Source organism: Toxorhynchites rutilus, chromosome 1, assembly GCF_029784135.1.
Source record: "Toxorhynchites rutilus septentrionalis strain SRP chromosome 1, ASM2978413v1, whole genome shotgun sequence".
Classification (NCBI taxonomy): domain Eukaryota; kingdom Metazoa; phylum Arthropoda; class Insecta; order Diptera; family Culicidae; genus Toxorhynchites; species Toxorhynchites rutilus.
The window spans coordinates 174340909-174360745 of record NC_073744.1 but is presented as its reverse complement, the minus strand read 5'-3'; the positions used below and the strand labels follow the sequence as shown (position 1 = coordinate 174360745).

The 19837-nt window shown below is 39.4% G+C and overlaps 1 protein-coding gene across 1 annotated transcript in view; it reads left to right on the top strand.

Annotated features, from left to right (window-relative positions):
• LOC129762140 (J domain-containing protein) overlaps window positions 1-11689 on the top strand; it is a 96769-nt gene extending 85080 nt beyond the window's left edge. Inside the window, exon 3 of the mRNA XM_055760133.1 lies at window positions 10086-11689. Coding sequence (XP_055616108.1) covers window positions 10086-10424 — 339 coding nt within the window. The 3' untranslated portion in view covers window positions 10425-11689. The remainder of the gene's footprint in view (window positions 1-10085) is intronic.
• Window positions 11690-19837: the final 8148 nt, after the last annotated feature.

The window sequence follows — 19837 nt, the reverse complement described above, 5'->3', positions numbered from 1 at the left end:
ATAACGCTCAAAGGAGGAATCGAATCCTCCGAGGAAATACCCAGCGCAAATCAGAATCGACTATGCATTGCGCCATTAGTACACAAATAATTTTATAATGCAGTTTCATCAAAGTGATTTCTTCGATATGCGGAAATATTCAATGATGTATTGAATATTTGAATATATGTATTTCATATTCTTCACTATCAAATCCATATCCATGGCACCTATCGGTATCGAATTGTCATCGACACCACGATTTTCGCTAAATGCTCCTTTCAGTTCGACCTGCAAAATTTTTTCCTGAACTCTAATCAATCAAATTTGGAGCCCTGAAAAGGGCTGTTGATTATATGCTAAGCTAATAGCACGCTCTCCAAACGCTGCAAAGGTAGCTTACGTGAAGTTCCCGGTCGATAGCGATGTGACTTCTTCACACTTCCTGCGGCTGGTGCGCTTATCCGAGCTGCTTTCGTGGTGCCTTACCACCGAAAGACTAACGAGCTGTCTACTTAGTCCCGATGACACGAGTCCTCAGGGTGCGAGAGTAGAGTAAGAAATGAACGAAAGCAAAGGAAGCGTGATATTATATACCATAAGAGAATTGAATGTAAATGTATGTCTTATGAATTGAATGTAAATGTATGCCGAACTGAATATTTTTCAGTCGAGTTATCCCTCTTTTACAGTAATGCTTTTGAATCCGGACACTTTGCGTTACATTCAATATCATACCGCAGCCACAACATTTTGTGCATGTTGAATTAATGCGATTGATTAGTAACTATCAAGCATCTATCAGTAACTATATTAGTAACTATTAATCGCATAAATTCAACATGAAAAAATGGTATGGCTGTGGTATGATATTGAATGTAATGCAAAGTGTCCGGATTCAAAAGCATTACTGTAAAAGAGGGATAACTCGACTGAAAAATATTCAGTTCGGCTTGCAAAAACGAAATTAATTGGAAGAGTACAGCATAATGCATAGACGTGAGTATGAGCTTCCCCATCTCACATTCCAATAAGATTAATGGGTTTCCTAGTGGGCGCGCTACATACGGATACGAATGATTTCAATAATCTTTTTTCGAAGTTATTATTAAGCTTTTGAAACAATTTTTCGAGTCAATAAATAGCAATCATATAACTCTTGGACATTTTATCTTTTGTATGAAATGATTATCATACTGTTCCGTTAATCCGTAGCAGAATGAATCACGGTTAAAGAAGGAATGGATTTTCGAGGAAAATCTGGAAAAATCTAATCGTTGCTGAAAAATAATCTTCCAGTTCCCCTGGGAATTGGAAAATACATTCATGTGAAAGAGTTTATTTTAATGTTTTCTAACCAAATAACACAGCGACCAAATACATTTGATTTTGTGTTTTGTCAATCAAGTGCAGTTAGCAGGAAAGCTTCTGAAGATTATTCTTCAGAACAAGGTTTTTTGTATCCAATATTGGATGCATAAAACCTTGTGCCTCCAACGTAACGCTCTCGTTTTCAAAGTCCCCCAAATATTCATTTACTTATTCATTCAGAATGGATTTAGATTCAACTTCAAACAAATGATCTCTAAACCAACGATAGTCCTACGTCACCCTTGCGGTTGTACCATAGATATAACCCGTAGATAATCTTCAAAAATTTTAAGCTTGCTAATGAATACCGGTTATTGATACTATGGATAATTGCAATGAAATCGATATCATCTCAAATTGGTTGATATAATTGATTATGTAGGGGCCGATACGAGAAGGATTTGCAGTATTTTTAGCGCATAACACGCTACCCATCGTTTACTGAGTTGAAAAAAATTAAAGTTACAATACTTATAACAAGCCATTCCTCGTAATATACATAGCACATTGTAAAATGATGATTTTCTAACCTTTTCAGCGTGGAAAGAATAAATAAAACCGGGAAATTTGAGGATAAATTCTGATTTGTCTATAAAATTTAAACGAATTTCATACCAAAAAAAAACAAAACATCCTCATTTTACTCGCTGCGCCATCTGGTTGTAAATCCAACATAAATTCGTCAATTAGAGTTTGGACGCTTATTTTCATTCACTACAGTGCCCCTAGTTGTCACATCGAGAAACTATGACAGCGTTTTGATCCGGATGGTTTGTTTATTCAGTAGTGAAAATTACTGAAATTCCCAAAATCGACTGTAAATACCGTACTCATTCGTTAACGGGAGACCCTTACGTTGGTCGGGCGAAACAGTTTTGCCATCACCACCATTACAACACTGTTTACTGGAACGATTGCATGAAAACGATAAGTGACGGTTTTCAGTATTTTTCGCAGAACGGCAACCGAAAATTCGAAATCGTTTGCTGGCGGCAACTATAGCAATCGCAATGGAACGAATTTTCAGCTCAGTTTCCGATCGAAGAACACAGCTCTTATTTTTGGAAAATTTCTTCCCATCCGGAATTCGTGAAAAGTGACCTCAATCACATCAACACCTCAAAACGATCCAAAATAAACACAAGCTCTCCCCAAGCAAACAAAAATCAGTTTACTTTTCTTATTATTTCGGATATTACTTTAGAACGCATTGAAATGTTGCATTGAATTGTGTTATAAAACCGTTTAAAAATAAATGTTGAAATGAATTTATTCTTGTTCTCGCGATGTCGAAATGTGTGTTCTTATTTTGCCAATGCACAGGCAATTTTGCATCTGTTTCATACCTGGATCGATTAGACGAAAGCGATGAGTGACGATTGTCCGTTTGATGGCGGACAAATTAAAACAGTTACCCACTGCTGATGATGATGTTCGTGGTTATGCTGGAATGGAGCCCTTAGAGTCTCCGCAGGCTGCAGATCTTCTATCGGCTAATAGTTTGATCGGTTTCCTAATCAGTATGAACTCAGTTTCCAGAAAGCAACTGCGAAATTTATCGGATCTGACTGGTGGTAGATTCTGCTGTTTCTTTGGTTGATTAACATAATAACATCAATTTATAATTATTTCTAAAAGGCGCATCAATAATTAATTTAGAATGCGCAAACTGGGTCGAATAGTTGGAAAACAAAAAGTGCTTCAAAATTGTATATTTGATCACACGCTTAATAAAATAATTCATTTTCAGTCTAGTTACGGGGAAAAGATTCTTCCTTTTTATCAATCATTTGTGATGGAATACCAGATTCGAGCGCTGCAAGAAGATTTTAAATTTTCTTGATCGCAAAAACCCGGTAATCTTGTTCACAGAGGAGGTAGCATCAGTTGGTACAAAAATGGACCCGGTATTTATTCCAGAAGGCGATAAAGTGCCCACGGAAGTGTATATCGGTAGTAAATTCGTACATCCATGGGTCACGAAGAAAAATGAATCTAATATGTGGTCTATTCATTCACAGAGAAGATTGGAGGAACCTTTGTCGTTTTTGGTCAAAAGATGTGTGGCCCCCATCCAGTCCAGATCTGAATCCTTTAGATTATTCCATATGGCGCTTCATGAAGGCAAAGGCCTGTGCTAAGCGCCACTCGAACACGACTGCTATAAAGCAAACTATACCACGAGCCTGGTGGGAAATTGATTCAGAGAATGTTATCAGACCTTGTAGATCGTTCCGGAAGCATATTAAAACAGTTATTGCTAATGAAGGAAACCCACTCGATGATTAACTTAGTTTTAAGCCCAGTACTAAGTCTATTAGAGGAATAAAGGAGAAAAACAACTAGAGAAATATGCTAAACAATAAGGACACAAATCTTGTGTATTGTTCTCGCGAGAACAAGAATGAACCATGAATCAACCAAATTCGGCTGCTTCTATTAAACTACGCAAATGTTTTGAATTATGGAATTATGGATTTCTCAGTTCATGAAAAGGCCTTGAAAAAGACCAATTTGGAAAACTAAACTAAACTCTCGGCCTCAAGAAAGGCAATTTGCCGTCATTTCATTTTAAATCGTTATAGTAGTAGCTTTGATCCTTTTCGCAAAACATTAGACCCGCATTTTCTTTGATTTCTTCAATGGGGTGCTCATTTTCATTCTAGGGTGGACCAAAAATCAAAATTTATACAAATGAAACACAAAATTCTGCATTTCTCGAGAATTAATCAAGCAAATGAAACCAAATTTGGCATATGGAGGTTTAGGGTACAATAAATGTTTATATGGTGGTTAGACACTCCACCCCCTCTTTAAGGTGGGGGGGGGCTGCCATACAAATGAAACAAAAATTTCTGCATTACTCGAGAACTATTTAAGCAAATGGAATTTGGCATGTGGAGGTTTTAGGGTACAATAAATATTTCTATGGTGGTTGGATACTCCTCCCCTCTTTCTGCCTTACAAATGAACACAAATTTCTGCATTACTCGAGAATTTATCAAGCAAATAAAACGAAATTTGGCCTGTGGAGGTTTCAGGATGCAATAAATGCAGTCTTCCATGTTTCACAAAAAACACTACGTCCGGGATAAACATGTCCACGCTGCTGTTCGCAGTTTTGTGTTTGAATACAAACATGATTTTATCGTACCTATGTTTGAAAATGTGACATGTTTGTATTCGTAGTATGTTTGGACATACGATGTTTAATCCTAATGTTTCACATGATGTTCGAACATGGTGTACAGTTTCTCTTGCATTTTCACCCCAAGCACCGGCAGTGCGTAGAATGTAGAAAAAGCGAATCGGACACCACACCACCACCACTCAACGCGTGGTGTGTTGGTATGTTGACATGGAAAAAATGCTCACTAGCGAAAACCATGTTCGAATTCAAACAAAAACATGGAATTTTCACATCGCGTGGACATGTGAAAGTGTTTTTCGGAAGACTGAATAAATGTATCTATGGTAGATCGACACTCCATTCCCCCTCTCTAAAGGGAGGCTTCCATACAAATGAAACACAAATTTCTACATAATTCGAAAACTATTCAAACAAATGGAGCCAAATTTGGGATGTGAGGGTTTTCGGATACGAAAAATGTTTCTATGATGGTATGACACCACTTTCTTCTCTGGAAAGAAGAGGGGATCTCATAAAAATAATGCACATATTTCAATCAAAAAACAGGAAGTGGGTTATATCTATGGTATAACCGCAAGGGTGACGTAGGACTATCGTTGATTTAGAGATCATTTGTATGAAGTTGAATCTGAATTCATTCTGAATGAATGAATATTTGGAGAACATCGAAAACGAGAGCGTTACGTTGGAGGCACAAGGTTATATGCATCCAATATTGGATACGGAAATATCCTACTGATGGGGAAGAATAATCTTCAGAAGCTATCCTGTTGATTGCGATTGATTGAAAAATCACAAAACCTAATGTATTTGGTCACAGTGCTACATGGATAGAAAACATTAAAATAAACTCTTTCATATGAATGTAATTTTAAATTTCCAGAGGAACTGGCAGATTATTTTCAGTAACGATTAGATATTTCCACATTTTCCTCGATACTGGAAGCCCACCAGTGGTTAATGCTAACTCGATAACCATCTGTTAATAGCACTTGATTGAAACATATTTGGTCACAGTGTTACATGGATAGAAAACATTCAAATAAACTCTTTCACATGAATGTATTTTTAAATTCCTAGAGGAACTGGCAGATTATTTTCCGGATCTTTCTCGATCCAAACGGAAAGAATTCCGTGCGTGTATGTGTGTGTGTGTGTGTGTAGCGGCTGCTTCGAGATCTTCCCGGGGAACCGTTTGTAGCATCACTCTCCTCCTGATGGATTCCCTTCTGGCCTAAGGTGCACAAACAGGCTCTTGGTGACACCGTTCATCCGCGCTTTCATGATAAATGAAGAGCTTCACCACAACAGCGACAACATGCTCCAATCGCTGTTCAATTAGAACTGAGTGGATTTCCGAGCGGCGCTCGCTTATATACCGATTGGTGATTTCAATAGCCTATTTTGAAAGCAAATTTAAGACTATTGAAAGAAGTTTTTGTATCAGAAAGTAACAAGTATAGAACGCGTAGACATTTTATCTTTCGAATGAAGTGTTTATCATACCATTTCGTTCAGTTGTTTAGGAGCTATTAACACTCAAAATCTCGGTCTCCGGCGTAACGCTTTCGTTTTCGAAACTTTGATTTTACACCCCGGTATAGAAATGAAAGACGTAGTCCTACGTCAAAAATTCCAACCAAACATGACAATTGAAAATTTTCGGAAAACTCTGAAGGAAAATGGAAAATTTCGAAAAATTCAATTCGCATGTGTTCTACAATTAAATATTGACAATTGTTGTTAGTCCATTTGATGTTTGCGGTAACGAAATTGATCTTCGTTCGAAAGTGGAAATGTATTTTAATGCGATAAAACGCACTCATATATCGTCTTCTATCCATATACAAAAATGGATCACCGAATGTGTTGATAAGAGCAAAACTCGAGAAAGGAATTGTCCGATTTAGAGCTGTCTTCATTCTATCATATTTTCTGTATCAAGCATTTATTCCATGTAACGAAGAAACATGTTATTTGCAAGTGAATGAAAAATTTTGCACGAGACTTGTGTCTGAAAATAATCTGATATTGTATTGTCGAGTTTTGGTAGAAGTATTAAAATTTTATAGTAAAAAATCAAATATACTGACGTCACGATTTGAGAAATAGTCATCAATAGCCATTTTTCCTGTATTATAGTAATTTTCAACACTTTTGGCTGGTTTGTCACTTTTGCTTCCATTTTCGTAAGAATGTGGGGAGTGAGAATTGAACTCGGGACCTTTAGCGTGAGAGGTATGGACGTTACCATTACGCCAGATCGCCTCCACAAACTCCACAATCTTCATTACCTTTTGACGTAGGATTACGTCTTTCGGGAACATATTGGGGTACAAATTGAAAATCGAAAATCGAGCACATCGTGAAAATTGTCCAATTTCAAACGCTTGTTGCTCAGTCATTTCATGATGGATTGATGAAATTTTTGCGTCAATCGATGTTGGCACTCCATAACAATTTTCACTTTGAATAAAATAATATATGAAACTAACTATCGAACAATTGATAAATCTCAACCCCTATCCTAACGGAAATACCCTCTTTTGATTGGTCGAAATTGACGACACATACGGCGGTTCCCTAACAGAGACATCAAAACCAAGCAGCCTGAGAGAAAACGGCATTGCAAATACATGAAATAAGGGGGAGATTTTGCTCCTACCGAAAAGTGTTCCCTAACAGAGACATCAAAACCAAGGTGCCAGGTTGAACTCGGCATTGCAAATATAGTCGGGGGCATTTTTATATTGCAAGTAAGCTGTGTAGTATTCGAGCAGCAATTAAAACACTTGATAACTTTTATAAAATCGAGTTATATTTTTCCGACCCTTTCCATCCACGTGTGTTCACTTCTCTCCCTGTCTGTCAATCTGCTTTCTTTCTACTTCTGCCCAAACAGCATTCTATCCTGTCATACAATGCCACGAGGGGCCCGATACTACAATCCCCCTTTTATTTAATTTTTTTTTATTTTCAATGCGGTACGTAATCTTGAAATTTTGTTGGTTCTTTCCTGCTTCTCTCAAAATTATGCTCCCCGTCGACAGGTACACTGACAATTTCCGTTTGTTCCATCTCTGGGCGTGAATCACCAGTTTCAGAATTCACCGGCTGGACTTCTTCAGGTAGATGTTCATCTTGCAGCTTCTTCAAGATCGCTATGTTTCGTCTATACTCCTTACCGCTCTCCTTTGATCGAATAGTAACGTTTGCACCGCTTCTTCTGATTACTATAAATTCCTCTGGTAAAAAGTCCGTGCTCAGCTTGTTATCTTTCCAAAATCTCTTTACAAGTACCAGGTCTCCAACCACGATATCGTTCTGACGAGCACGTCGTTTCTTGTCCGCGTAAACTCTCCCTTTCTCTTTCCTCAGCCGATCACAGTCAGTTGCCTCCTCATCAAAATGGACTTCACGAGGAACCTGTGGAAGTTTGCTACGAATCCTTCTTCCGAACATCAACTCAGACGGCGAACGGCCAGTAGTACGATGCGGAGTTGCATGATACGATAAGATATATTGATCAAGAATTTTTCTCCAATCTTGTCCTAATTCTTGTGCGATTTTCAGTCTCTTCAATATAGAACGATTTTGCCTTTCAACCTCTCCGTTTTGCTGTGGCCAGTACGGAATTGTATTAACCAGACGAATAGCCATGTCATCACAAAACTTTTTGAATTCTTCACAAGCTACGTTCAACTGCGGACCATTATCTGCTCGCAAAGTCATTGGTACGCCAAACCGACGGAAAACCCTTGATAATTGCATAATAGTTTCTTTAGCAGTAATTTGTGCCATTTCACAAACCTCAATAAAGCGGCTGTAATAATCCACTATGACAAGAATCCATCTTAGGCCACCATACAGCGCTGCGAAGATGAGACTTCATCATGCTCATCCCAACATGACCTTCATGGGCTACCAGCAGTACCTTGTTGCACAAGGCAGCCGGAATCACAATCCTATCCGTTCTCAGAAGAACATCACCACATCTACATAGTTCGCTGGCAACAACCCGAAAAGATATTGGTAGCTCGTCAACATGATCGTTTTCTAAACACTCAATTATCTTCCGTATTTCCGAATCTTGCTGTGAAGTTGTAACAATTTCGTCCCAATTTAATGCAGTCGTCGTTGCTGCTGCTAACGCTACTTGCTTGATAATCAACTCCTCTGAAGGATCGAATGGTACAGCACTGAGCGTACCTAGACGCGACAAAACATCTGCTACATTCTTTTCGCTTGGAATGTAGATCACTTTGAAGTCAAAAGCTTGTAGTCGTAAGACCCATCTCTCTATTCTGGCACAGGGTCTGGAACGTACGGTGAATAAATATTCCAAAGCCTTGCAGTCGGTTAGTATATCAAATTCACTTCCATACAAATAAACGTCGAATCGCTCAACGCTCCATACAATCGCCAGAGCCTCCTTTTCAGTCTGACAGTATTTCTTTTCGGTGTCCGTTAACGATTTGGATGCACAGTTTACGATTCTGCTGCTCCCTGAAGCATCTGTTTGCAACAGTAATGCACCGAGTCCAGTCGGACTGGCGTCTGCCATTATAGATGTTCGGTCCTCTTTATTGAAAAATCCTAATTTTTGTGCTCTTGACATTTGCTCTTTAATATGCTCGAATGATCGATAGTCCCAAAAAACCAAAAAACTGCGAGTTTCCGCCTCATTTTCTGGACGTCGAAAAGATAAAATAGCGTCAATCTTGTCAGTAATCGGGAATATACCATCAGCAGAAATCGTGTGGCTAAGGAATTCAATTTTGTCCACACGGAAAACACACTTGTCCCAATTTAACTCCACATCCCATCCTCGTCGCCAATTGTAGTATTCGAGCAGCAATTAAAACACTTGATAACTTTTATAAAATCGAGTTATATTTTTCCGACCCTTTCCATCCACGTGTGTTCACTTCTCTCCCTGTCTCTCAATCTGCTTTCTTTCTGCTTCTGCCCTATCAGCATTCTATCCTGTCATACAATGCCACGAGGGGCCCGATACTACAAGGTGAGTGGTGAGTTGAGGTGGTAGAGTGAACAAACAATGCCGAACAACCAAACAAAACGGCCCTTTTCAGGACCACCAAATCATAATCAAAGAGTTTACCGATGTAATTTTTCCAACATATCCAAAATCAACAGATAGCCCAACGGAATCCTACGTCAACTATGCGATCGTGTCTCGGACACAACCCTCCTGTGACTTTTTCCAGGACATTGAATAAAAACGTATCAAATGTTTGAGAATACTTGTCGATACTTAGGTGGAAATAACGATGGACGGTGTCCCATTAGTGAATGAACCTGCATTTATGATTGAATCTGTGCTTGAATTTGATATAATGTAAATTCTAGTTGCTGCGACATTATTTGGGCAGCCAACAAAAAAACAAAACCTATATTGGAAAGCATAAATTACAATTGCTTACACAGTTTGATTCTTGTGAAAATTATTGCTGTAGACCCTTTTTCTCCATACTTATTACATAAGTTCACAATCCTACAAATCTAAAAAATCGCTAACCAGTTTTCCTCCATTTTTCTCCTCTCGTCCATCCAACCCCACCAGGAAGCCAAGGAGATCCTGTGCGACCCGGAGAAGCGCGCCAACTACGACAAGTGGCGTGGCAGCGGCATCCACATCAGCTACAAGAACTGGGTCGGCATGAAGGAACACGTCCAGCAGAGCATGCACTGGGCCACACCGAAAACCAAGGACCGTATGCTGCCGGAATCGGGCGGTGCGGGTGCGGGTGCCGGCAGCGGCCTGAGCGCCGCCCAGCCAAACCCGGCCCACCGACGGGCGTCGGAGGGAGGCGCTGCGCTGTACTACGGCGGTCGGAAGGGCGAATGGGGCTCGGAGAATCCGAGCGAGGTGGTCAACAAGTTTCGTAATTACGAAATTTAAACTGCTGCTGCTGCTGTTGCTGGTTAAAAATTCCTTATGTTAAAGTTTTTGTTGGTTACGTTAGGGACGAACTTCGGGGGCTTTTAGGCCAGCGCCGGATGGCCAATAAATCCACTGTGCTCCTTTTTACCGCGGTCCGATCGATGGACTGGAAGGCTCCGACGGTTCGAACGTTATTTTGTTCGACTTCTGTGGCAGCCACAATTACTGTGTAGCAGCTGTTGACCCTCATTTCCGCAGATGTGGACCCCTTTTTGACCCGTATGGGGTTGTTAAATCAAAATAACATTGTAATGGACGATCATATTTATTATCAGTATATGAAGCATTTTCCACTCTAGCCGATAAAAAAATGTTTGCTGTTTGATGAACTGTTGTGTCACGTTATTTATAAATCATAAGCATAAGCAGAAACTTATTTAGCAATGTTGACAAGAATAATAACGATCTATGTTGATGTATGTATGTGACAACCCCGAAACAATTAGATGTGTTGATATTTATTATGTAAAACAGAAATCTCTAATAGCATATTTCATATAGTCAATTTATGTTTGTTGTGAGAGAAAAAAAGAAGAAGCTGAAAAACAAGCGACAAAAGAGAGTAATAATTTCCATATGGACGCAGAGATGAATCGCGGAACTTCCATCTCATTGCGGGAGAAAGCAAATAGCTTAGATATAAGAATCAAAATCAGACTTAAATAAATAAACAATCGTTTGTAGTGACACAACCAGTATACATGTGAAACGCTAGTGAAAAAAAAAGATGAAAAAACTCTAAAAAGATAGCTCATAGTGTTGACTGGCGTTTTTTATATAAGTAGACTATTTTACCCCCTCACAACCAGTGGTTAGGATTACGGAATCAAGAGAGCTTGAGATGTGCGGCGGCGGTAAGAGCGATCCTCAGTCCAGAAACATAGCATTACTTCTCCCAACAAATTTTACACGATGAGTTTTGTGTGAAGAGACAACCGACCTCCCACTGGATCCTTCCGAACTATGTGAAACGCCTTTGACTCTCCTACCTTTCCCCTTCTTCGGGGGGGTAAATTGTTTTATAGCAGATTTATATACATGTACACACAAACCCATCCACTAGCGGACAGGAAACTGAAACTGAAAGGTGTCTCTATTTCTACAAGATTGTATTGTATTTTCTCCTCTCTTTATAAATCATGTACCGGAAAAGCACTCTACCTGTAGCTGGAATCTTTTTTTATTGAATAAACTTTTTCAGATGTTACCATATACAAATCAAACAGCAGAAGACCACTTTTGAACAATACTAGAAAAGAAGCCAAACAAAACAAGCCATCTTCCCGCTCCCGATCACCATCCATCCCCCCGGTCACTGTTTCCATCGTTGCATCGTAGCAAAATAAATGAATATTTATGAAGCCCATGGTTTGGGGTGGGGATGAGAAGCAGAAGGAACAAACCAAGCGGAACTAATAGAAATATTGCTCCCCCCCTCCCCTGTGGGGTTGGCTGGAGTCGAGGGTGGAGCATCGTGGGAAAGTTTGTCTGTTGCCTCCAGATGTTTGCCGTGTGACCCAGTGGGAGTGGTAAAATTTTCCGTGCAAAGTGCACGGGTTGCACATTTAGCAAAATTGCAACAAAAGCATATTTACCCGCGCATTTGAACCGAACTTGTTGACAGGCGGAGAAGCACAATTTATCTGCTGTTAGGGTACGTTGTGGCTCCGAGGGGATTCTGGAGCTGAACACTGAGTTGAGCTACGGGAAAATTCCATAGAATCCTGAAAATAATGGTAAACTCAAGTCATAGATGTCAGCCCTCAGTAAGGATTGTTTATTTAACCCCGTTATCTATGGCGGAGCGCTGACAAACAAAAAATAGTCTTCGGTTAGGCCTCTTTTGGAACGCTACACAGATTTAGGCCTCGGGGGGGTCTCCGTAGCCACATTGGTTGCGCGTTCGCTTAGTAAGCGATCGATCGTGAGTTCAAAACTCAGGACCCCCTCATTGACCATCTTTGTGTTGTTACAGAATAGCTTCGTCCACGCAACAATCATCAGCGATGGAGATCGATCCACGGTCGAAATAAGATCGATTCATCCATACAACTGCTCTGCTCTGCAAGACACATCGGGCTGCTGTTCTATAAATAACTCAACAATGATCAATCAACTGTCTCCGCTGTCCGGTGGTCCAACTTGGATAATGGAAGAACAGACAGAATACTCTTACGCCTAAACGGCTACTGTGTAAATGTACCATATGTAATGGTATAGAAGGAATACTGGCGAACGGCAACTGTGTAATGTGCTAATTATAGATATGATAACCATGTGACATGTACACGATTAAAATTCGGCTCTGTTACAGCTGAAATGCTAATGAGCCTTAAATAAATAAATGGGATAAAAAAAAAAGATTTAGGCCTTAATTATCGTATTTTTTTAATAATTTTCATATTTTTCAACATTTAATCAATGGCTTTAGGGAGAATAAGTCATTGGAATGAGAGATAAATTCTTGCTTTAGACGAATGTTTGTTCCCTTGGAACTTTCTAGGATCAAATGGAGCTTCCGCAATAGTTCGTCTCACCTGGGGTGACATTGCGTATTTCGAAACGAGTAACTCGTTTCGAGATAATTCAAACTCGAGTCGAGTTGATTTTAGTATCTTTTTCGAGTTAATATTTTCAGTGTACTAGATTTCGAGCAAAATTTGTCTCGAAGAGAAATGTCACATTTTTGGGTTTGTAAACAAACCTCTACATCTATTTTAAATACCAATGCTGTTCCGGTAAAAATAAAAAATGCCCGGTCTCGATAGCGAATAGCTTCAAGCTAAAAAATACATTTATTTTTATTTATATCCATTTACTTTTATATGAATTACTTACAATTCGGTGCACTTCTAGGCAAATAAATCAAATTCAATAGTCTTTACAAATTTTAGATTTCAGTTGTTAACGCTTCTCTGTCACTATACAAAATTGTTTTATAAAGTGATTCTCTATAGACTCTTGTGCTTTAAACCATAATCTAATTAATTTCAGGCAAAGCTGCCAGAGTTTCAGTTCGTGTGGCGACATTCTCCCTCTCGTGGAACCCTCCTCGGGTCGGGGTTTCACCAGTTCTTGTTACTTCAATTACAGCCAATTTCGAAACGGGACGTCGGAAAACTCCTCCTGCTGTCTGTACAACAGCCTGCCGTACTATGCCATCCTTACCAGGAATCACTTCAAGAACGCGACCTCTTACCCATCCATTTCGTTTCGTGTCGTCAATGATAAGAACGAGATCGCCGTCCTCAACATTTTTAATCGGCTCGAACCACTTAGTGCGCTTTGTGAGAGTTGGTAAATATTCCCTTACCCAACGCTTCCAAAAATGGTCCAACTGTTTCTGTATAGCTATCCATGAACTCTTAAGGATTTTGCTACAGTTTCCATCGGTAGTTTTTTTTTTTATCCCAATTTTTTATTTAAGGCTCATTAGCATTTTAGCTGTAACAGAGCCGAATTTTTTAATCGTGTACATGTCACATGGTTATCATCTAGGTAGTGCGGACTGAATCAAAACGGCTGTCAAAAAAGATCCAATTGAAATGTCAAAAGAGATCCAACGATCAGGAGTGTTATTTTTCTTATGATAATCAACACTATGAAAGAGGTATTGTTGTCAAGGGCAAAAATAATTAAAATTATAAAATGAACGAACTACATTTTTCCGTTAATTGTTTAATTAACCATTGCATCTCTGAAAGAGCATCTCAGTCTTTCACTAAGCAACGCATTTTTAATGTCCCCTCTCTTTGACATAACGTTTTTCCGAACGAAATGAAAACAAACGAAGTCAAAGTCACGTAAATGTTTACTCCTGCGATTTGAAAATATTCGATAAAAAGTGGAAGGAAGAGATGCCAGATGATTTAAAAAAAAAGTCTGTAAAAATATGTGAATGTCTGTTAAAAATGTGGAAAAGTCTGTAAAAGTGTGCAGATCTATAGAAATGTCTTTTAACGTTAATTTTCACATATTCATTAATACTTTGTACATCGCGATGCACGTAAGATTGTATTTTGTATACATATACAGCCATTCCATGCCAAACCAATATAGTGGTTCTCAGATCTTCGTCAAAAGTGGTAATTTTGTTCTTTATCGCAAAACATTAAACTCGTGTTTTTTTTATTTTTTCATTGGGGTGCCCATTTCCATTTTTTCCACTTTTCCCAAAATGACTTTTTTCAAAAATTAAATCGGTTAAGTGGTTCGAAAGTTATAAATTTGATCGACATATCAAACACATATCAAATGTGATCGACATATCAAATTGAAGCCAATGAGCTTTAATTGAGAAATATTGAACTTGCAGATAATATGGATCCTATTTTCGTAATTATTGATTGTAGTCGTTTTTTAATGTTTTCATGGCTTTGGACTTGGGGGCGCTATATTTTTTTATATGTTTTCTTGAAAGCTGAGAGTTTTTTACATAAAATATCTCAATATCAGAGATGCTATTTTTTTCGTTTTTGAAATATTCAGAACGAATCGATGGTTCGAAAAACAATTTTCCCCATTTTTCCCACTACAAAAAGTCATAACTTATGAACTATTGGACCGATTCATATCATCGACATATCAAATTGAAGCTGACGAGTTATTTTTCTTTGAAAAAATATTACTTTTGAGAAAAATTTAATTTTTGTTTTTGTAATTATTGATTGAGTTAGTTTTTCATAGTTTTCTCGGTTAAAGATAGGAGCGCTCTATTTTTTCTTATATTTTTTTATGGAAAGCTGAGGATTATTTACCAAACATATCTCGATATCAGAGATGCTACAATTATCGTTTTTAAGTTATAATTTTGTAAATTTAACATGTTTTAAGTCTTCGATCAATATTCATATGTGACTAAACTAGACCTATGCTACTAGAATCCAATCTTCCCGCAAGTGTGATATTTTTCAAATTATGCTTATTGGCTTCAATTTAATATATCGATCATCTAAATCGGTTCAGTAGTTCAGACGTTATGATTTTTTGCGGAAAGTTATTTTTGGACAAAGGGGGAAAAATGATTTTTCGAACCACCGGTTAACTTTGAAAAAATCATATCTAAAAAACGAAGAAACAGCATCTCTGATATCGAGATATGATATGTAAAAAATCCTCAGCTTTCAAGAAAAAATATAAAAAAATATAGCGCCCTCTAGTCCAGAGTCATAAAAAAATAAAAAACGACTACAATCAATAATTACTAAAATATAATAATTTTTTCGCAAGTTAAATATTTTCCAATAAAAGGCTTTGTCATTAGTTTCAATTTTATATGTCGATCATCTAAATCGGTTCAGTGATTCAAAAGTTAATAATTTTCATTTGTCATTTTTGGGAAAATGTGAAAAGAAATTGATTTTTCGGACCACTTAATAACTTATGTGTTGTAAGTGTGTTTAAATATTTCAACGATCTACACATACATACGCGCTGTTAATTTTTATAAAAATCAGTATTTCTTCGTTGATATATTGGACATCCACCAAGGCTTGCGGTCTTTTCGTTGATGAAATTTATAAGAAAATGCAGTGTATATTTTCCATCCGCCATGCAAGGCTATACAAGTTTTAGATCACCACACGGCCATGAATCATGTCTGTGGTTACAATATCGAACAGTAACCCATATTTCGTCATAAGCAGACCCGAAAGCGAATGTAAGTTGTTGAAAATAGAATGAAAATTTTTATTCGATGTTGTTAAAATACTCAGAAGACATAGTCCTGACCCTAACTTAACTATTTTTCAATAAATCTCCTTGCATTTCAGCAAAACAATCTTATCTAGAACAGAATATAATTATCAGAGACAATTTTCGTTCAAGATTTTTCCTTACCTGCAGAGAATGAAATTTTTCATTAATTGTGAATAACCGTATACTCTCTTTCGTCTGCAATGATGTCAGGGCCAAAGTACTTATGTGTGTGAGTTCCAAACTAAACTATGGAAAAATGTCATATGGTGAGTGAAATATCTTTGATGTGATGAATAGAGCCTCTTATTTTTTCAAAAACCTGTGAAATATTGTTATATCCAAAAAGTCTACAACAAAAATAAGTGTTTTACAGATATGTCTGTAAATTTACAAACATGTTTGTAAATCTGGCATCCCTGGTGGTCTGAAAATTTATTGCAAGAAATCGCTTGAAAACATGCATGAATTTGCTTGAAAATGAAGTGGATTGAGTCCGCACCACTAGAGACGAATGAACTCTCAGAGTTTAAAGTCTCTCTAATTCAATACCTTCCTTCCTTCCGCACCACTTAGGTTATCATATATCTATAATTAGCACATTACACAGTTGCCATTCGCCAGTATTCCTTCTATACCATTACATATGGTACATTCACACAGTAGCCATTTAGGCGTAAGAGTATTCTGTCTGTTCTTCCATTATCCAGTTGGACCACCGGACAGCGGAGACAGTTGATTGATCATTGTTGAGTTATATATAGAACAGCAGCCCGATGTGTCTTGCAGAGCAGAGCAGTTGTATGGATGAATCGATCTTATTTCGACCGTGGATCGATCTCCATCGCTGATGATTGTTGCGTGGACGTAGCTATTCTGTAACAACACAAAGATGGTCAATGAGGGTCCTGAGTTTTGAACTCACGATCGATCGCTTACTAAGCGAACGCGCAACCAATGTGGCTACGGAGACCCCCTCCATCGGTAGTTCGCATTGGTTGACGTACACCCGATGAACTTCCCACCAAAAAATGATTTGGTGTGAGTGACTCTTGCTCATCTGAATCCAGCGGCAGATAGGTGAGCGGTCTGCTATTGACGATTGCCTCCGCTTCAATCAATAGAGTCAGAAGATCTTCGTCATTTAGTCTGCCATTATCGTATCCATCCTGTAGGGCCACGTGAGGTGCTCTTGGGGGAATGAATCGCCATGTCGTCGTTGAATTGGTATAAGTTTCCGCTAATCCTTCGTTGATCTGTTCCCGTAAAAGTCGTTCGGCTCCCTGGAAATTGGTCCCATTGTCGATAAATATTTCAATTGGGGAACCACGACGATCAATGAACCGTCTAACACATTTGATACACGAGGCAGTACTTAAACTAAATGCTACCTCCACATGCACCGCTCTGACGGTCAGATATGTGAAAAGGGCAACCCAGCGCTTAGCTTGGCTACGACCAACTTTCACTAGAAGTGGCCCAAAATAGTCCAAGCCGACGTAGCTAAACCGGCGCACATAGGAGGAAAGTCTGGCCTGGGGAAGTGGTGCCATTCTGGGAACTTTCGGAGATGTTCTTCGTATTTTACAGATCTGACAATCCCGCGAAACTTTCTTGACCAACGAACGAAGTTGAGGTACACAGAAGCGTTGCCGCGCCTCATTGACCACCGTTTCATTATTTCCATGGTGGTATTGCCGGTGGAGATGATCGATGAATAAAAATGTTAAACGATGGTTTTTGGGCAGGATTACAGGGTACTTTACGTCAAGCGCAGCATATCGTGCTGCTCCTATCCTACCGTCGACGCGCAGAATTTCATGTTCATCCAGCATCGGAGAATATTTGTATAAAGGACTACTCTTTTCCAGAGGAGTACATTTTTCTGCAGGCAGATGTTGATTTGCTCAAAGCGTAGCAACTTCGTCTGCGTAGTAGTCCCACTGAGCCGTTTTAAACAGCGTTCGTTCGGCCAGCAGGAACTCTTCTCGTGTTAGTGGACCTGACACGCGATTTTCTTGTGAAATTATTTTTACGAAATTGCTGGCTACACGGTGAACGTAGGCCATAGAACGCAGGACACGACTCCACCGAGAAAAGCGATTTATATCGATAACAGGTAAAGCGAAGTTTACTTTCCTATGAATGTGACACGCACGCAGCTCTTCGCGGTTTTCTTGTGGCGTTTTCCACTCTGGCCACTTATCTTCTGTATGATCCAAAAAAGCGGGACCGTTGTATCATGAACTGCGGTTATTGGTAAATGGATCGTCACCCCATCTGGTGGCTTCATCAGCAGGATTCAACTTTGAGGGTACCCAGCGCCACTCATCTCGGCTTGTCAATTCGAGAATTTCTCCCACTCTATAAGCAGCGAACTGACGGTATTTTCGGGGGTCAGCTCTGATCCAACTTAGTGCAGTGCTTGAATCGGACCAGAAATATCTTCTGGATATCTGATACGTATGGCCTTCGACGATATATTTTGCCAATCGCGCACCTTGTACACACCCTTGAAGCTCTAGACGGGGAATCGTCATCGGTTTCACTGGTGCTACCTTCGCTTTTGCCATGATCTGCGCGACTTCCACTGTGCCGCCAACTTGCTGGATTCTAAAGTACGACACGCATGCGTAAGCGAGCTCGCTCGCGTCTACAAAAATATGCAATTGTATGTCATGCAACTCTCCACAGCTTCTTCTTCTTCTTCAATGGCACTAACGTTCCTAGAGGAACTTCGCCGTCTCAACGTAGTATTACTTGCGTCATTTTTATTAGTACTTAGTTGAGATTTCTATGCCAAATAACACGCCTTGAATGCATTCTGAGTGGCAAGCTCTAGAATACGCGTGATCACAGTGCAAGTCGGAAGAAATTTCTTTGACGAAAAAATCCCCCGACCAGAACGGGAATCGAACCCGAACACCCGACATGTTAGTTATGACGCTAACCACTCGGCCAAGAGAGCACAAAAACCCCCGAAACAAAACTCTCCACAGCTAGTAGGAGGATAATAGCAGCGGGGGATGGTAATATTATTAATCTTGCTCTGAGCATGCGAGCCTCGACCCATTTTTGCCATTTATCAGGCAATTCGACGGGAATCTGCTGATCCCACTCGACTCCCGCTCGCCATACATCCTGTACGACCATTTTACCTTGGATTAAATATGGTGCAAGAACACCCAACGGATCGAAAAGCGTCATGACACAGCGTAGAATCTCTCGTTTAGTAGGTTTCCTTCCGCTTTCAATTAGTTCAGCTATATCGCATCGCATCGTGGTAGAAAAACGAAGTACGTCCGTTTTGGTGACCCACAGCATGCCCAACACACGCTCCGATTGATCTGTTCCGCTGTCCGAGTTGAGATCTTTCTCGACAGTTTCCACCTGTTCACCGAGGCCCTCTAGTACACTAGGTCGATCGGAGCACCAACTCCGTATGTCGAACCCACCGTGTTTGTGAATTGCTCGAACCTCCTTTGCAATCCGCAACGCCTCACATTCCTTCTGGAAGCTATCGAGGTAGTCGTCCACATAGTGGTTGAAAACGATTCCCTCTACCGCTCTTGGAAATTGATCTGCAAACTGCTGCGCGTTCCAATTTTTTACATATTGCGCGGTGGCCGGGGAGCTAGATGATCCAAATGTTGCCACATCCATTATATAGATGTCTG